This window comes from Gymnodraco acuticeps, unplaced genomic scaffold, assembly GCF_902827175.1.
Source record: "Gymnodraco acuticeps unplaced genomic scaffold, fGymAcu1.1, whole genome shotgun sequence".
Classification (NCBI taxonomy): domain Eukaryota; kingdom Metazoa; phylum Chordata; class Actinopteri; order Perciformes; family Bathydraconidae; genus Gymnodraco; species Gymnodraco acuticeps.
Genome location: NW_022990647.1, coordinates 1,519,612 through 1,538,977, shown reverse-complemented (window position 1 = coordinate 1,538,977; position 19,366 = coordinate 1,519,612). Strand labels below are relative to the sequence as shown.

Here is a 19,366-nt window from a genome sequence, read left to right as displayed (position 1 = left end):
GTCCAAATGTAATAAATGTATCTTCCAGCACCAGCTCACTGATTAACATGTTAAAGGTCCCATGTCATGGCCATTTCCACTGATCATAATTCCATTGTTGAGGTCTACTAGAATAGATTTATACTGTGCAATTATCCAAACTCACATTGGTTTCTCATACAGCATCTCTGTAAAGTATGTGTATGTGTATTCAGCAGTATTCACTCTCTCCACTAAACGGCTCGTTGCAGCTCGTTGCAGCTCGTTGCAGCTCTTGCCCCCCCCTCCCTGTGAGCCGAGTGTACTCCGATTGGTCGGGACCAGTCGGGACGTTGTGAATCGCGCTGAGCTCCGTGGAGGTGTGATTTCCTTGTTTAGCGATACACAGCGAAACACAGTTCATCCTGAGCACACACAAAGTCACAGCCGAAGTAAAAACAATAAGTGTGGCTTGATATCGAGTAAGAAAAAGGTTGATAAACGCTGTGAGAATGGGTCTGCAGAGAGAATTTCGCCGCGATCCCAACTGTCTGTTATCAGCCTGCAGCCAGGGAGGAGAAATCAGCAGAGCTGCCTGCACTGAGTGTTTGAGGAAGTCCGTGGATTGGTCAATTTGGACCAATCAGCGGGAGCTTAACGTAACGGCTCCGCGGACGTAACGTAACGGCTCCACGGATTGGTCCATTTCGTTCCGGGGACGACATGACATCATGATGTACCCGGAAGAATCAAATGGACAGTGACGTATCTCCAACGAGGCGTTTTGGGGAGGTATTTTCTGTGTTAGAGTTTACTCGCTACAGGGTGTACTTTGAGGGTTTTGACTCTGCACACCATTTACATGCATACAAACCTTCATAACACACAAGGGTACGGGTAATAACCGGAAAAGCATGACATTTCACCTTTAAATCTTGTTTTTCAATCACAACACAAGCTAAAAAAACATCTTGTTGTGCTCTCTCATGTAGCTATGGACTCTCTCACCTTCTTTGCACTCTGGTCCCGTCCAGCCCTCCATGCAGACCTTGTTGCCGCTGGGGTCACAGTTGAAGTGTCCAAAGAAGTCATCGCGGGCCCTGCAGAACTTGTTGCAGAAGGGTCCGTAATAGTTTGAATCACAGCGGAAGCGAAGCCGGTAATCTAGACTGAGAGGCTGTCCGTGGTGACGATACGTCTGCCACTGTTCACTGGGGTTCAACATGGAGGACAGCAGGACTCGCTCAATCAACTGACCTGAGGGAGGAGAAATAAAGTAAAATACTTTTCAGATTAACACACATGAGCCACCATTATTTGATATTTAAAAAAAATACCATTCCTGAACCTGCCGAATAATATTTGTATACAAAACACTGACATATTATCACTTGGAGTCGAGTTTCTGGCCACTGACAAATGTGAGCGCAGTATTCACTTTCCTTTAAGCTCTGTTTGGTCAACAACTCCTAAATTGCTAAAAGATACAATGAGAGCACCAGTTGTGCTAATCTCTAACTGTGTGTCTGCTGTTTGGTGCAAAGTAAAAAGTCTGCAGAGAGAATTAAGAGCTTTTGTAGTTTTATAGTAAATGGTAAATGGTAAATGGACTGTACTTATATAGCGCTTTACCCAGTCTTTAAGACCCCTCAAAGCGCTTGTAGCTCATGTCTATAAGAAGTTAATAGGAACACATGACCATCAAATGTCTGTGTTTTGAGTTGATTTTCTTGACCTTGCAAGCATACATTTAAGACTGGCATTTTGTATATTAAAATAAATGTGGTCTCAGTCATTTTGCTGAGGACAGGTCAAAGAAAAAAATAATAGGCAATTTGAAATGTATGTGTTATTGTCTACTATGTGAGCCCAGAATTGATTAGGTACCCCCGTCAACATTAGAGCACTTGACAAGATCCCCAGAAAGGAAGAACTGAAAAACAGTATGAGTATGAAAAGCGATGCAGACTATATGACCAGAGAAAAGGGTCAGGGGTCAGCAGAGAAGAGGGCCGTCTGAACACCAGAGAGGACCAGACGACCCCCGGAGGGGATTTCCCAGAGGCGCTGTCATCCCAAACTAAGTTATTATCTCCTCTGACAGCGTATTAATACACACAAAGCACCCAGAATGTGTGTGCAGTGCGTAGATCTGTGTGTCTCAATGTATTCATGTGTGTACTTAAGATATGGTGGTGAGATAAAGGGAAAGATTGTTAGATAGTAATGCAGAAAAAATAAGCCTTGTTGGAAGTGAGGTAGTGGTCTCTCTCTGTGTGTGTGTGTGTGTGTGTGTGTGTGTGTGTGTGTGTGTGTGTGTGTGTGTGTGTGTGTGTGTGTGTGTGTGTGTGTGTGTGTGTGTGTGTGTGTGTGTGTGTGTGTGTGTGTGTGTGTGTGTGTGTGTGTGTGTGTGTGTGTGTGTGTGTGTGTGACAGAGGCAAACAGAGCCTAACAGAGCCAAAGAGGAAGGGAGGCAGCTATTAGCACACACACATAGCAAACTGCCTGATGGAGAGATGAGATCACTGTGGTTTGACACAAAGGAATGAAAACAGGGGCACATATTGGTCGACTTGTGTCAGTGTGTGTGTGTGTGTGTGTGTGTGTGTGTTTAAGAGAGTAAAAACGGGAATGGAAACAGAGCAGACGCTGAGCGCTCTGTTAGCTCAGCCGTTGCATCGTCCTCTGCCTTTAGTCAAATCTGAGGGTATTTTTCTACAAACACTTATTATTTTATGACTGACATGTCAAAGGGCTAATTTCCGAATCACCTTTTCTCCAACAGAAAACAAGTAAAAAAAAGATAACATTATCAGCGGGAACAGGAGGAAAGGTATGTTACTGCCTGATTATCTCTAATGTGAGAAGAAATGGCACAATGACAAGTGCACAACCAGTACAGGAAAACATATGAATACAGAGAGTGAAGCACAAATATTTGATAAAAACAAAAAGCAATAAGAAACTCTTCTTGAAATGACACACAACTGAATATCTGACAGCATTGTGTCTGCAGGTAGCAAGAGGACTTACATCACTTTCTGTGGCCTCACTTACTGCTGCTATATAAAATGCCTGATATTGGAAGTGGCTGAGAAAAACACTGCATGAGAGAAAACGCCTTCTTTTGACTTGGTATTCCACATCACCTGAAGCAACAAATCAATACAGAACACTTTAGGAAACTCATATATCAGCTGGATAGTTTTTGTATCTCCCCCATTTGATTTATGTGGATAATTCTCAGAGAAGTCTTGTTTTTATCTTAAAATCTAGGATGTTCGGATGAAGTCATTCTCATCTAAATAAAAGCATTAAGTTTGAACATGTGTCTTGAATTTTATGTACAAGCCGGTCTTGTTTATGACGCTTCTAATATTGAATTTCACTTCTTGTCCAGCGGGGGTGGTAATTTTGTGGCTGTGAGTGTTACGTCAATACACTTGAATTATGGGTGAACACGGCAGCAAATTTGCACACAAAACGACCCAATACATATTAGAGCAGAAGGAAGAACATAGAGAAGATTAAACTGCAGCTGTTTTAGGATGTTTGGGTTTATTCTAATAATTCTGGCTAAGTTAAAAAGTACTCTCTTTGGAGTGTTTGCCCACTAGTGATGTTAGGGAGGAAGCAATGATTTTATCTTGTGCACAAACGCATCAGCATCCTTGTGCGTAACAGTCACGTCATCATGCTAATCAATTTATCAGCATTTGGGGGGCAATAACAAACTCAAAGAAGATGATTGCTAGCAATATATGTTTACATTTTAGTTTCAGCTCTGCAAATATTTTGTATGACATGCAAGTTAGATATACACAAGGGCTTCAAGTGATAAATAAGCTATTTTTATTACAAGTAAAAACTTCATTGGGTACCTTTAAATGCTGGGATCTGGGAGCGCTGTGACATTGCTGAAAATAATTCAGAACAGGCAAGAAAAAAAAGAGATCAGACGATTAGACTGGTTGAGACAAACCTGCACGGCCCAGATTCACCACATTTGCCACATGCAAGCTAACATAAAACACATTTCTCTTCCTATTGACAGGTTTCTTACTCAAAACAAGTATCACAATATACTGTGAACATTTACAAGTTCTTGCCACTTTCTCACATCTTTTAGTGGTTTGTAGAAAAACCTCTCTTTAAAATGCAAACTATAACCTCCAAAATAATCATGAGGTTAAAACTTGACAACCTTCATGAAGATAGGATTTATTACCGGATTGTCATAGTAGACTACGATTTTAGCTAGGTGTACTCAATAAACTGGAAACTGGTAAATGCAATTTAAAAACGAAACTTAGCAGGTTAGCCAAACCTTTATAGAAGAAAAGGTGAAAGTGACTTAGAACAGATTTCCCATGCACTAGAGGATTGTTGTATTTAACAACATTTCAGCTGCCCTTATTTGGACAATCTGGCTACACTGTCGCTTGTGTTTTCCCAGTTCTAGCAATTGGAGAGTCAAATGTTATCATAACCGATAAAAACGAGGACCGAAACCGTCAAACTATTAGATCATCAATCAAATGATGATCTAATAGTCAAGATACGCCCTTGCACATTAACACCGGCTACATGTTATTTAAACAAAATCCCACAGAAGGTCATACTGTTGTTGCATAAACGACATCATATTTTCTCACTATTTCCAGGGACTGTTTCAGTTGTGCACGGTAATCCTCTCTGATGAGCAGCAGGGCCTGATAAGTCCAGTCAGTCTGCTACAGGACGGCCGTGTTTGGGCTGAGCTAAGCTGCAGGCCTAAAGAACGGCTTTAGACCCAATATAAAGACTGACAGGAGCTCAGGTGGAAACGACAGATAATGCAAACAAGATGTAGGAGAAGCTCTGGAGGGCTGAGTGAAGGAGAGATGAACACAGTTTCTCTTTATCTCCGCCATCTTTTGGATATGACTAGCTGAGAGGATGGTTAGATGAAAGAGAGTACTGTGGCATGACAGGAATGAGGAAGGCGTAGTACAGGGTTGCCAACTTTGGGTACCTGGCTGGAGTGAGATTTTGATATCATGGGTTTAATTACATATGCGCACGAAATGACTGCTATCGTGTCAGCAGCAGGACCTTAGCATAGCCTATATATAGGATATATATACAATATATACAAATACACAATATTGGACACAGACTATAAAAGGCACAAAGTTTCATTCACTAATGAAAGTCAAACACATGTTTGTTTCCACTGTTTTATTGTGTGCCTGTCGCGATAAGCAATGAATTGACGTATCTTACGATAAATAAAAATGAACTCGATAAATTGCCATTTACATGAGGATGTGACTAGCAGTTTAAAAGGATGTACTTGAATTATTATTATATATTATCATTATGTCAGTGGTCTAAAATGGTCATACAACGGTGCCGACAATATTATCGTTTATCGCAATAATTTCCGGGAAAATGTATCCAACAAAATTAATTATCGTGAGAGCTATACATGAAACACACACACACAAACAAATCTACAGACTTACTCCAAACTGCCAAATATATTAATTAACACACTCTCACTCTCATATACTCTTTGACTCTATTTTGGCCTAGTAGAACAATAAGCAGTAGACTTTTACTTTTTTATCATTTCTACTGGTTCTTAGATCTGAGCATGCGCAATACGGGTCGGCAGTTGCGAGAGAGTATTTGTGTTGGGTAATCTATGGTAGGGCTCATGTCAGTATTTGCAATGTAATTACATACACGCTCCCCTTGACAGTGAAACGCCACCCGTGAGGTTTAGATTATTTCCCTGTCTCAATCCAAATTGAACTGTATGAAATAAAAAGGCAGGTAAAAGAGTTGACATGCCGAAAACCCAACCCCTGCAGGGGGGTCTGGTGGGATTCTCCCCCAGGAGATTTTTTTTGTTTTAGTTTTGAAATAGGTTACTAACATAAAAAACACATTCTGGTAGCCTACTCTCTTGAGAAGAAAAATAAATAAATCTATTACTACACGACATATTTAAAAAAGTAATGCCATTTTAGTTTTTTGTTACTTTGTTCTGAAAGCTGAACCTGCTGCTCCTCACAGAGAGAAGAGGGAAGAGGCTGTGTGAATTACTTTACATTGTGGATAAGGGTGGATAGGCCCCATTGTTCTTTGTGTCAAAATGAAAGACAGCCCACACACCTATCCAGGGACGTGCACAGACATTTGGAGGGGCTATTGCTCTAAACTGGAAAAAGGGCCTCCCCCCGAAAAAAAAACAAACATAAGACCTTTTTTTAATGTAAAAGAACCAAATGATCATTACATCAACTAAATTGAACAGTAATTCACATCTCATAACAAAATAAGCTAAGGCGACTACTTGCATTCGGTGACTTAATTTCAAAAATGAAAATCAGGGACATTTTTTGTTTTGCGGTCCATATCTCATTAAAATATCTAATGTTAGTAACTATTAAAGACAAAATGGGGACAATTATGTTCTAATGTAGTTTGACCATTGTAACTGCTGTGCAGTCCAGACATACTGATAAAATAGGGCCTCTAACCAGGGGTTAAATTGGGCCGGGGCTGTCCAGGGCTGTCCGGGGCTCAGCCCCGGCACATAGGACGATGCTCTGACGTCATCGCCCTCGCTCATTTGTCATTTGTTTAAGCCATAATGTCAAAACATCTCTCGTTCTTAATATAGACTTTATTTAGGGTCGATATGTGTTGACTTTAAAATTTAAAATAGCAGATCTCTGTGACAGGCAGTGTTGTGCTAGTTACTGAAAACCAGTAACTAGTTACCATTACTAGTTACTTCATGTCAAAAGTAACTCAGTTACTTTACTAGTTACTTACACCCAAAAGTAATGCGTTACTGTGAAAAGTAACGTTTTCTTTACTTGGAAAAAGGGCTCCCATTAATGCCCTTCATTTCAGTACTGTTATTGCATTGGAGAATAATACAATCTGTTGATCAACTTGACATGCATTATATGCAATCTGGATTGCATCGATATTAGCTGGCTTTCCATTTTTGTATATTCTTTCTCCAGGTAGTTGGAAAAAGTTTTCCGTCCCATATGCCGTGTGCCGCCCGGACATGCTATCATGCTAACTAGCTCCCTGAAAGCGAGTGACTCCACTGTAGCAATAGCCTGCATGTGTTCTACAACATACCGTGCAATGGCTTTATCGACTTTTCCCTGGATAACAGTCCTTTGGTTAAAATCCAGCCGCTGTTGCTTAGGTGGAGGTGGAGTGGCGTCGGCTGAGTCTCTGTGGTCTTAGCTACTAGCTTCGTCCCAGCATGTTGTTTTTGCAGATGTTTTAAGAGATTTAAATTACTGGTTTGGGCAGTAGATAGGATATTTGACCCGCCAAGACACAACTTACATTTAACTAAAACGTTCTTTTCTTTGTGCTCGACAAAAGTGAAATAGTGAGAATATCTCCAGGTGGAGAAACTAGACTTGAGCTCCGCCGCCGCTATGATAGTCTTGTTAGTAAACAACACAAACACGCCCACAGCCCGTCTCCGCATGTGAAACAGGAAGTATCAAAGTACATTTACTCAAGTACTGTACTTAAGTACAGTTCTCATCTCTGTTCGCCTGGCTGTTGACTATATACAAAAACTAACGCAGTAACGGAGTAACGCACCATGTAGTAACGGTAACTGAGTTACTGAATAAAAATAATAATGCGTTAGAGTACTAGTTACTACCAAAAATAACGGCGTTACAGTAACGCGTTACTTGTGACGCGTTAGTCCAAACACTGGTGACAGGATATCGTTTTTCCGCTTAGTGAACGTGTGTCTCTGCTCCGATCAGGAGCTGCAGCACCGTGGCTCCTTCGTGCAGAGAGTCTGCAGCGGTGTGTGTGTGTGTGCAGAGAGTCTGCAGTGGTACCGCCAAACCCCCGACCCGTCTTGTAACACGGAGCCCGTTTCCTACACCATCAGGGCCGGTTCTAACCAATTTGTTGCCCTAGGCGAGATTTTAGCTGGCGCCCCCCCTGCCAGAAAATCGTTCAGTAGAACAAATAAAAGTATCCAAGGAATACACAATAGAATATATAAAAAATAAATGAAAAATCTCTACAAAAGACCAATGCACTACAAAAACAGAAACGTATTGACATAAGTCATATACATCAAAGGCTTCAAATGTATTCAGTATTATATGAACATGTTTTAATTGGGGTGAGGACATCACATCCTCTAGGGGGGTCCGGGGGTATGCCCCCCCGGGAAGAAATGTTTGAACATTTAAAGTAAAATTCTTCAATCTGGTGCACTTAGAGCACACATTACTAGAGACCTGATCTAGGGGGTACAACTCTAACGGCCCGTCCACACAGCGGCGTGCGTTGAAGCTTGCCGGCGGGCGTGTCTGAAACTCGACCAACAACCAATCACATGAATCTCCCGCCCCTGACATACAAGCAGCGGTTTGATTGGCTAGAGCTTGTACTGGCATATGATTCGATTGGCTGACGCTTCTGCCGTGGCTTCAAAACTTGAACATTGCTCAACTTTTGAAGCGAGCCACGCCAGCAAAGTGACGTCACCCCATTCAAAGTGAATGGTGAAGCTTTCAACGCACGCTGCTGTGTGGACGGGCCGTAAAACACCCATATGAAAAAGATTGGTTTACATTTTAATAATCAAATAAGTATGTGAACATAACCAATAGCAAATAAATGCAACTTATTTTATTTTTGTTGTTCATTCATATCTTATTTTACCTAGTTAACATTTATTTATGCATATTTTTGTATCTCTCAAGTTTTAAACAATATTTTTGGTTTACTGTCCTATAGTATACATTGAAATGATTTCAAACCTGTTTACCCCAATAATTATAAAAGAGTGCCTTGGAAATATGTGTTTACATAAATTGCATTTATCTCTCTCGCTCGATCCCACACCCACTTTGGCTGTGAGCTGCACCCCCCACTTTCATCAATTACAACGCCCATCGTACAGGGCAAATTAAAAGTGTAACCGGGGTGAAAAGGGTGTTACCTTGACTTAATTATGAATGCTGTTACATCAAGGCCGAAAATTAGGATGAGCGCAAACAGTCAAAATGTTTTTTTCCCTCCCAGAGCTGCCAGCGCAGCGCCCCCCCCAGATCTGGCGCCCTAGGCGACCACCTATGTCGCCTATGCCAAAAACCGGCCCTGACTTAACCTAACAACTTATTTAATTTGTTTTCACAATTACTAATGTCATGTTTTTTTTTATTCTTGAAGAAAATGTCTTTTTTTCTGGCATTCTTCCAGGATTAACAAAAATAAGAATAACATTGCGAACTATCTTTGAAGTAAATGGCTGTTGTTAAACGCTTCCCACATTTACTTCAATCGTACAATAGAAAAGCTAAAAGTACCCAAGGAATACACAATAGAATATATAAAGAATAAATGAAAAATTTCTACAAAAGACCAATATACTACAAAAACAGAAACGTATTGACATGTTGGTAATATACATCAAAAAGGCTTCAAATGTATTCGGTATTGTATGAACATGTTTGAATTGGGGTGTGGACATCACATCCTCTAGGGGGGACCGGGGGTATGCCCCCCCAGGAAGAAATGTTTGAACATTTAAAGTAAAATGCTTCAATCGGGTGCACTTTGAGCACACATTACTAGAGACCTGACCTAGGGGGTACAACTCTAAACACCCATATGAAAAAGATTGGTTTACATTTTAATAATCAAATAAGTATTTGAACATAACCAATAACCTACCATAGCCAATAGCAAATAAATGCAACTTATTTTATTTTTGTTGTTCATTCATATCTTATTTTACCTAGTTAACGTTTATTTATGCATATTTTTGTATCTCTCAAGTTTTAAACGATATTTTTGGTTTTCTGTCCTATAGTATACATTGAAATGATTTCAAACCTGTTTACCCCAATAATTATAAAAGAGTGCCTTGGAAATATTTGTTTACATAAATTGCATTTATCTCTCTCGCTCGATCCCACACCCACTTTGGCTGTGAGCTGCGGACGCCTGATAAGCCAACACCCCCCACTTTCATCACTTAAAGCGTCCATCGTACAGGGCAAATGAAAAGTGTAACCGGGGTGATAAGGGTGTTACCTTGACTTAATTATGAATGTTGTTACATCAAGGCCGAAAATTAGGATGAGCGCAAACAGTAAAAATGTTTTTTTCCCTCCCAGAGCTGCCAGCGCAGCGTAGTAACATCTGTCTGTGTGTATGTGTGTCTGCAGGGCCGGAGAAGGAGAGCACGTCTGTAACCCGACACCGTTGCAATGAATCGACATCTGACCAATCACGGCTTTGATACGGCCACTAGTGCAGGTGAAGAGATGTCGGTGAAAAGACAGTTTCAGTCCTGCGCAAGCAAGAGGGGAAAAAAACAAAACATGAAGAAACTAGAGCATCACTCGAAGGTGGGTTATTGTATGAGTCAAATGTACAACTTGCGAATGTTGTATAAGTCAAATTGCCATATTAAAACATCAGCTGCAATTCAGGACATGAAGAAGGCAGTCTCTGCAGAGCATACAGGCTGATGGAGATGCAGTTGTTTCCAGCATTCTTTATTTAACATTCATTCAAGTATGTTATGCCTTTTATCTGCTAATGTACAGGAGGAAGAGTGATACACTGTCTGTCTAGTTGGCTTACATAACAGTTAAAGTTTACAGCCTAAAAAAACATGGAGCATTTTTTCCCCTTTTATTCATTTTTATGTCAATTTGCACATTTCATGGTGATGCTCAGCCTCTCCCCTTAACTCCTAACAGTCATCATCATGGTGACGCTCAGCCTCTCCCCTTAACTCCTAACAGTCATCATCATGGTGACGCTCAGCCTCTCCCCTTAACTCCTAACAGTCATCATCATGTCAACCACAACACAGAGAAATACTGATAGAAATGTGTGTGTAGTTGTTGATACATTGCTGACAGAGGGAACTATGAATACAGATTTAAGAAATATCAGTTTTTGAGTATGTCATAAGCATGTTTTGTCTTGACTATATTACAACTAAATTATAATAAAAATAATATAGTATTTATATAATTATTGATTATGATTATGATTATTATTATTAGTAGAAGTAGTTTATTTGCATTCATTATATTTTAATCTTTTTGAGGCTAGTATTTGGCAGGAAATGCAGACGTACATGCACATTTACCATTTATCTCACTGTATACAAAAATAACTGTGTTGATACTAATAATAAACAGGAATTATATTTGCAAAGTAGCCTACTTTGTTTCCAAAATAATGTGTTTCACTCCTGTCGGTTGGGGGGGGGGGGGGGCCTCATCTCACAATGTCGCTTGGGGCCCCAAGTTGGCCAGGGGCGGCCCTGTGTGTCTGCGTTGTGCTTTATATAGCATGCCGCTCACATTCCCTGTCAAGGAAGCTTGTCCCGATTATGAGGAGTAACAACAAGGAGACAAGCAGGAAATGAAAGGGTCTGGAGAAGAGACCTTCTGGGATATCTTCACATTGTTGCACCATGTTGAACCACACATACTGTAAACAGCACTCGTGTTTTGCTCGCCTCGATACAATTGCTGCTTGTTAACAATTTGTATATATTTGTAGATAACAGGCAATAATATTTTTGAAATGTTTTGAATCCTGTCTTACAAGATAAGAAATAACATGCAAAAGAAAATTTAATAAAAAACAACAACACAGAACAGGCGAAAACCACACCGCCATGACTGCGATAAAACTAGACAACTTTTTAAACCTATTTCTCCGAATTCAATTTTGACGCACTTAAATCTAAGCATTTGAGATGTTGATAGACCAATTACAAAGTAGAAAGTAAATGGCCTTCAAACTCCAAATCAAGCATGCATCCGTCTCGTTCTCCATTGTCTGCTGGAAAATGTCAAGCTGATTATAACTTTATTGAACCGTCCTCTCTTTTAACCTTTTACCCTAGCTTAGGATAAAAAGGCATTAAACACACACACACACACATGCACACACTGCCGTCTCACCTGATTCTGACGTATCGTTGTCGTAGTCCAGAGCCTCCAGCACCAGAGAGAAGGACTTCTGTAAAGAAAACACAGAGAGATCATCAGTATTGTATCACATAAAACAACACAAATCAATTCAGCTGTTTCTTATTGATGAAGGCCATAGAGATGAGCTGTGTTTCTACCTTTTCATAAATAAGGCTCTTTCTGATTAACTGGAGAAACAGTCCATAGTTTTAAATAACAGTGTGATAGGATATAAATGCAAATTAATGATATTTATATTCATTCATGTAAGTGGGTTACAAATGGAAAGCTTATGCAGAGTTTCTTCACTTTTAAGTGTCACAACATGACCTCTGTAACTAATTGAATCTTGAATGCATAATGCATTATCTCCTTTATACATAATGCAATAGGTGTATTAAAATAAAGCATTGAAAATCATTGTTGGAGGCAATGTGGATATTTTACTTAATCAAAAGTAGAAATGTAGGCTATAAATAGTCATTATCATAAAACTGCACAGGGAGTGTTACACTATTCATATACCTGAATATTTAGCAGCAGTTATCGAGGTACAGAAACAAAGCATTCCTTTATTAATCCAACAAGGGGGAATTATTTAATTGTATACAGCTACCATTGCCTCGTTTCCTCTCTACAAATGAATCATATTTAAAAACATGATCATATACATAAAATTGTATTATTTAAAAGTTTGTTGTAACGTATGCAGCAAAATAAATGCAGTGTAAGCTTACTGTAAATGTAAGCTTACTCTTTTGACGTACTTGTACTACTTGTACTGCAGTAAATGAGCCTAGTTTATTTCCATCAATGTGTTTTCAAGTTTTAGTGTGTTTCGATCGTTGCCCTAAGCCCTGAAAAAAAAGAAGTGATTCACTGCCCGATCAAGCCGAGGCTGTGCTGTGTGCTGATTCAAGAAAACCTCGACCTGCAGCCGTGCAGAGAGAAATGAACCGTTACATCAATGTGGTGAAAGAGGACGTCCAGATATGTATGTGCTCAATGTAATGAACTCCTGGAGCAGCTGAGTGCTTTATTTAGTTTTATTTTACTCTGCATGCAGGTTAACCCTGGATTAAGGGTATTGCCAGTAGCAGTAACAGCCTGTGTGATTAAATCTAGATATTGCATTAAAAATGCATAGCCTTACAGTATGTAACGATAAAGTCTGCATATCAATTCCTCCTGCAGTACACAAGCAGAGGACTCGGGCATTAGCTGGACATCTTCAAATGATGACTTTGGGCTAACAGAGATATCACACTCTGGAGAGATAATAGAGGACAGCTGTTATTTTTTTCTTTTGCCTGTCTCCTTTTTGATACATAAATTCATCGTATATAGACCATAAATTAATAATTCAGAGCAACACTTTCCCCTACAACTCCTTTTCTCTCAATGCATCCCTTCCTCCTGTGAAAGGTACCAGCGCCTGCCATGCAAATCGCTACCATTGTGGGTAAGGTTTCTCCTAAAGGGCTGCATGGATGTGTGGTCACGTCTTTGCGGGAGAGAGTATACTGCCAGAGGGAGGATGAGTGGGAGGAGAGGAGGATGAAGAGACAGATGCTGTAGGACGCAGGTGTTGGGCACAGGAGGCGACCGTAGCTAGAGGCGAGGAAAGTGGCGCCACGCCAAGAGGGAAAGTGAAGATGAAGGGTTGAAGCAAAGGTGTGAATGTTAGAGAAGAGAAAATTGGTGGTGTAGAAAACACTGAGTCAGGGATTTGTTCAAAGTGGAGGTTCATCCAGTATATCTGTCCTGTAACAGATGAAGCGGTGAGGACAGGAGGAGTAAAAGAACCGAGAAAAGGGCAACAAAAGGTTAATTATGCAGGGAGTATGTAAAGAAACAGGGCAAAGAAAGAGGAGAAGTGAAGCCGTGAAAGCTGCAGTGGAATAACGATTTGTGGGACTCCTGGAGTTTGTCAGATGTTCAGATATGTGATGGAGAACAGAGAGATCAGAGGTAGGGGGAACAAAAAGATGATGAGATAAAAATAAAGTACAAAAGAAAACAGAGGTGATAAGATAAGAAAAAGAAAGCGGGGAGGGAGAAAACCCACCCACACACAGAGAGAAGTAGTGGATATCATGAGACGTGCTAGCAGCAGGCGGTTCATTACGGTCGGCTGATAGCAGGTAGCAGACAAATGCACTGCAGACATTAATATTCTGCCTAAACTCTCTCCTGGAGTAATGTTTAGTATTCAAGGTTTACATCATTACCCTGCGAGATCTTGCAGTCGATTATAATCACATTAGATCACAATCAGAGGTTTAATGTTGTACCAGAAGTAAAAGGACATTTTTCAGACTCTACTCTTTGCTCTCTTAACGACTCAAGAATATTATTAACAATGAGAAATGTTGAGACACTAAATCTAAATAGGCAATACCTTTTTTGTACTGGATAAAAATACACCTGTCTAATCTTTAGAAAGTACTCCGATAAAGCCTGCCGCTTAGATTTTCAAACTATGCCACAAATATCAGAATCCGGAGTCTAATGAGCTCGGTTCTTTTGAACTCACCAACCTTCAGATTTGTTTTTTACATTTATTTTCAAACCTTCAATAATGCTGCTTGAGTTTGAGCGATTGTTGGCATCAGACTGGCTATGATAAACTGTCCACTAATACAAAATGCAAACTCAGCATTACCTCACTGTTTGCCTGCTCACAGACCTCTTAGCCTTATCGTCTTTCTGATCGTCCTCCCTCTTCACTCCCTCACCCTTCCTTCCACCCACTGTTTGCCTCTCTCTCTGACCCTCTGCCAACACTTAGCAGGTTAAGACCTGTGGGAAGTCTAGAGCCTTTTGCTTTTCTTTTTCTCGCTCTTATTCAGTGCACATTGCCAGGTAAGGTAGGACATATCATCGATACAGGAAGGGTGTATCTACGGTAAGCCCTGTTGCCATGGCTGAGCATCCTGTATGACATGGTTCCCAAGTTAAAATCACAACAACAACCACTGATAAGACTCAGAATGTGTGTAAAAAGATTAAGAACATTACCCGCAATAAACTCTTCCTGACAACCTTTCCAAAACACAGTGTGTGAGGTCAGGGAGACCTGCGGCCATTAGAGGCGCAGACAAAGGCAAAGTCAAGGGAGAGGAAAATCGGACTGCAAACATCACCAAGCTGATAAGATCACAGTCCACGACCAAGTGATATTTGTTCCTCTTTGGTTCAAACAACATCTCAATGTTGGTGTGCATTTTGTGGAGATAATGGCCAGAATGACAGCAGGGAAATTACATTACGGGAAAGTGTGTACTGTATGTGTGGAGTGAGTGTGAAATGTAGAGCTAGCACATTTCTTCTATTATTGAATCAAGTAAGAATTGTGACTTGCTGTTGTCAAATTAACAAGAGATACCTTTAAACATTGAAGTTTGGTTAATCACCAACGCCACAAACAAAAAGTTCAGAGCATACTTTATTGTGCCTGATAAATGTTAACTAATTTACATTCATATCATTGTTATGAGTGAAGTTGACGTTCCCAGAAAATTGGAATACACTTAAAAATGTAATGAAAAGACAAGATGTAAAATGGACTCTAAATTCTGACATCATCTGAAATGGTTTCCCAATGCTGAATGTTTGTCTTCCCTTAATGTGTAACTGACTGCCTTTTTATGAACAAGTGAGAATATTTATTCAAAAATATTTGTATAATTAGTTCCTGTTGTCCAATGAACATTTCTATTTTTACACAAAAGACACAAAGCTCTGCTGTATACTGCCAGCTGATTGTTTTCACGAGTGAAATGCCTGGCATGTTGATCACCATCACCCTTTTTCAAGTCCAATGTCCTTCTACTCTGAATAAATCTTACCCCCCTAAATCATGATAGCCTTTCTGTCGGACAGCACTCCTGTGTCTTTCTTGTTCCCAAATGAATTAGATTTATAGATCACTTTGAAAAAACATGTTGAATTGTATTAGCAGGAAAAGCACAGGTGTAACAAATAACATTAACGATGTGCTCTGCTCCAGCTATTAATGCAGTGCAATGCAGCATGCATAATGAGTTCATTAGTTACACCTGTGTTTGACAAATCAACACGTCTGCTGTGGAAAAGTGTTGCAAATCCTTTTAACTCACTAGGAAGAGTCAAAAAAGGACATTGGATTCAACTTTTAGGAGACAGATTATTTCCTACAATGGGGAAATAAATAGTCTAGCATACTTCCTGTTTAAATGCTGCACAGTCTTAAAACGCTTACAATTTTGTGTTACAATTTGTGACACATCAACGTGTTTTCATGACCTACTATTGTTGTTTTAACTGTCCAAATATGAATTTGTACTCAAATAACAGATACAAATTTCTCAAACAGGTTAACAGTTATCAGCTAGCACCCGACTGTAGCTGACATGTGAGAGTATATATTTGAATGTATTTGATTTTAATAATAATAATGGGTTCCATTTATAAAGCACTTCATATTTGATTTAAAATCCCGAAGTGCTACAAGTAGTGAGCATGAACAGTATAAATAAACATTACACAACACGGTAGAATTAATAAAAAGCAATAAAAAAAATAAAAATAATAAAAGGGTGATAAAAAGGTCCAGGCAAAGGCTCTTTTGAAGAGATGGGTTTTGAGGCCTTTTTTTAAAAGCCTCCACGGTCTGTGGTGCTCTCATTTGGTCGGGGAGAGCATTCCACAGACTGGGAGCAGCCGAGCAGAAGGCCCGGTCTCCCATAGTACGGAGCTTAGTCCTGGGGGGTTTGAGGAAGTTGGAGTTGCTGGAGCGGGTGGTCCGCAAGGAGGTATGGGGGGTGAGGAGTTCCTTGAGGTAGGGAGGGGCAGTTCCATGGACACACTGGTGGGTGAGGACGGAGACCTTGAATTCGATCCTCAGTTCCACGGGTAGCCAGTGTAGTGCTTTAAGGATGGGGGTGATGTGATCATATTTGCGCACCCTCATCAGGATCCTAGCAGCGCTGTTCTGAATGTATTGGAGCTTCTGGATGCTTTTGTTGGGGATCCCGATGAGGAGTGCATTGCAGTAGTCCAGCCTGGAGGAGACAAAGGCGTGGACCAGCTTTTCGGCGTCAGACAGAGTGAGTGTGGGGCGGAGTTTGGCGATGTTCCTGAGGTGATAAAAGGAGTTCTTGCACAGCTGTTTAATGTGGGCCTCAAAGGTCAGATGGGCATCCATTTTAACACCCAGGTTGGTGACTATTGAGGAGAGGGTTTTCTCAACATCCAAGCCATGCAACTTCTTGTCTATTTCTTTTTTCTCTCGATATAAATTGTTTCCACTCCTCTTCAGAAACAATAACATTTTCAGTCAGATCTCATTCTGATAGATGACGTGCAGATCTGAGCCTGGCATGGCCGGGGAGAAGAGGGATTTCCCAAAAAACAAGAAATCAAACGTCAAAACAGGAGCATTAGCCCAGATGATTATCCTCCCTGTCTTCAGGCTGTCTGGACGTCTCGCCCCGTCCCCTCGCCTGCAGCCTCACATCAGTCTAACAGCGCTGAATCTCAGGATTACAGCAGCTAATTCAAACCACTCCGCAGACGTTTGTGATGGCATGTTAAATTCTATTTAATGAAGGTTTTTAAAAAGTCCACCTTGTTCTCTGTTGCTCCTCCAGTCTCTCAGTCTGACCCCTTACTCTCCCCCCGATATTGATGCCCCTCTCTCTCTCCCCCTTGCCATCCCTCCCTCCATCCATCTCTCCCTCTCTCAGACATGGGAAGGGTAGGATATCCCGACAAAGCCAGGCTGTAAAAACACAGCTCTACGACAGGAAGAACTCCCAGCCCTGAGAGAGGAATTTCCCCTCAGTACTCACACACTAATGAATACACACTAACACACACACAACCATGCACACGCATACAGACACAAACAGGCATCCAATATTATCAGACCGATTGCTCTTTATTTTTCCACATACAATGCTTGTTTTAGCCCTGAAAATATTAGTCTACTAACTACAATGGAGATTGAAGTTGATTAAATGTGTCATTTATCATTTTAGACAACAGGATTCAGTCCTTTAATCATTTCACAACCATATAGAGCAGTAATGACTGGTAGCACTTTATTGTATAGTCTGTAATGTTCCTGTTTCTAGGAAGGAAATACCCCACCAGGGTTTTCATTCAGTCATTTATGATTAGCTGTTGTTTTAAGGAAGGATTTAACTCCAAAAGCTTAAATAACTGATTGTTTTGCCGCTTGACAGCAGCAGAAACGATTTGTTAGCAGAAAGTGCTTATTTACACATCCAGTGTTAAGGAGCAGCATTACAATATATTTGCAGTTGTGTTTGTTACCACCTGAAGAAACCTTAGTTAACTCTATTTACCACAGGCTTTGGTCTTTACCAACTATAAAAACAAATTCTTATTCATCATTCATTTTGGAGACTTTATTGTTAAATTGTTTGCATGCATGTTCAGCTGAGCTGCGGTGCAAATAATTAACTGAAATTAATTAACTAGCAATACAACATATGTCTGTTTCTTTCTTTAATTAGTACCAAACAACATAGGTTTTTAGACAAACACGGAAATGATAGAAATAATGTCATAAAAAGGAAATTCATTAATTATCAAGTGATTTTATCAATTGATTGGCGATGATCTTCTCATATCTTACACTATAGCTCATTCTCTTTTTATGTTACCGTTAGTGTTTTTTCTTTTCACATATCTAATAATTTATTCATCTCTTTATTTCAATCATGCAACATTTCCACACTTTTCCAATGTTCCTAATGGATATATGATAATGAGAGTATATCTATGAATGATTAGCTGAGGGTGGGAGATGCTGTCAATAAATTATGTTTTAGTTCATTTGAAAAACTAACTGGTGGGACGGGGAAAAATAATCAGTATCTCCATTTTTTACCAACTGTTTGGAAGTTAAATAGAAACATTTTAATTATTTAACTCACTGCACTACTAGCCGAATCCAAAAGCCACACAAAGAACACCTTGATATACAAGCGTTTATAACGCATGCCATATTACAACATCAGTTTCGTTGCCTTTGTTGCATGACTTTCTTTCTCTACCATTTCTACAATGGCCACTATTCAATTAAGTAGAAAAAAAAATAATCCTCACACTTTGCTCGTCTTGTAGGTCCAAATTCATAAGAATTAAGTCAATCCTGCATTAAGTAATTAAACAAATGCACTTAAGCCTGTATGCTAATAAACATCAAGGTCAATCAGACAGCAATATCAAAAGTGTGTATGTGCACACATGCACACACAAACATCAACATGCAAGTGACTTAAGACTATTAAAAATTCGCTGAGTAGATGATGAAGAAAATGTAATCAACGGCAAATGTTTCACACAACTTTTATTATTCATAATCTGCAGCTGGCCGTAAGCTGTTCCAT

General features: G+C 40.0%; 1 protein-coding gene across 1 annotated transcript in view; it reads right to left on the bottom strand.

The window, feature by feature from the left end:
- LOC117554875 (protein jagged-1b) overlaps positions 1 to 19,366 on the bottom strand; it is a 51,198-nt gene that overhangs the window by 16,162 nt on the left and 15,670 nt on the right. The window contains exons 3-4 of the mRNA XM_034229444.1: positions 11,955 to 12,012; positions 967 to 1,215 (exon numbers count right to left, since the gene is read on the bottom strand). Of these exons, the coding sequence (XP_034085335.1) occupies positions 967 to 1,215; positions 11,955 to 12,012 (307 nt within the window). The remainder of the gene's footprint in view (positions 1 to 966; positions 1,216 to 11,954; positions 12,013 to 19,366) is intronic.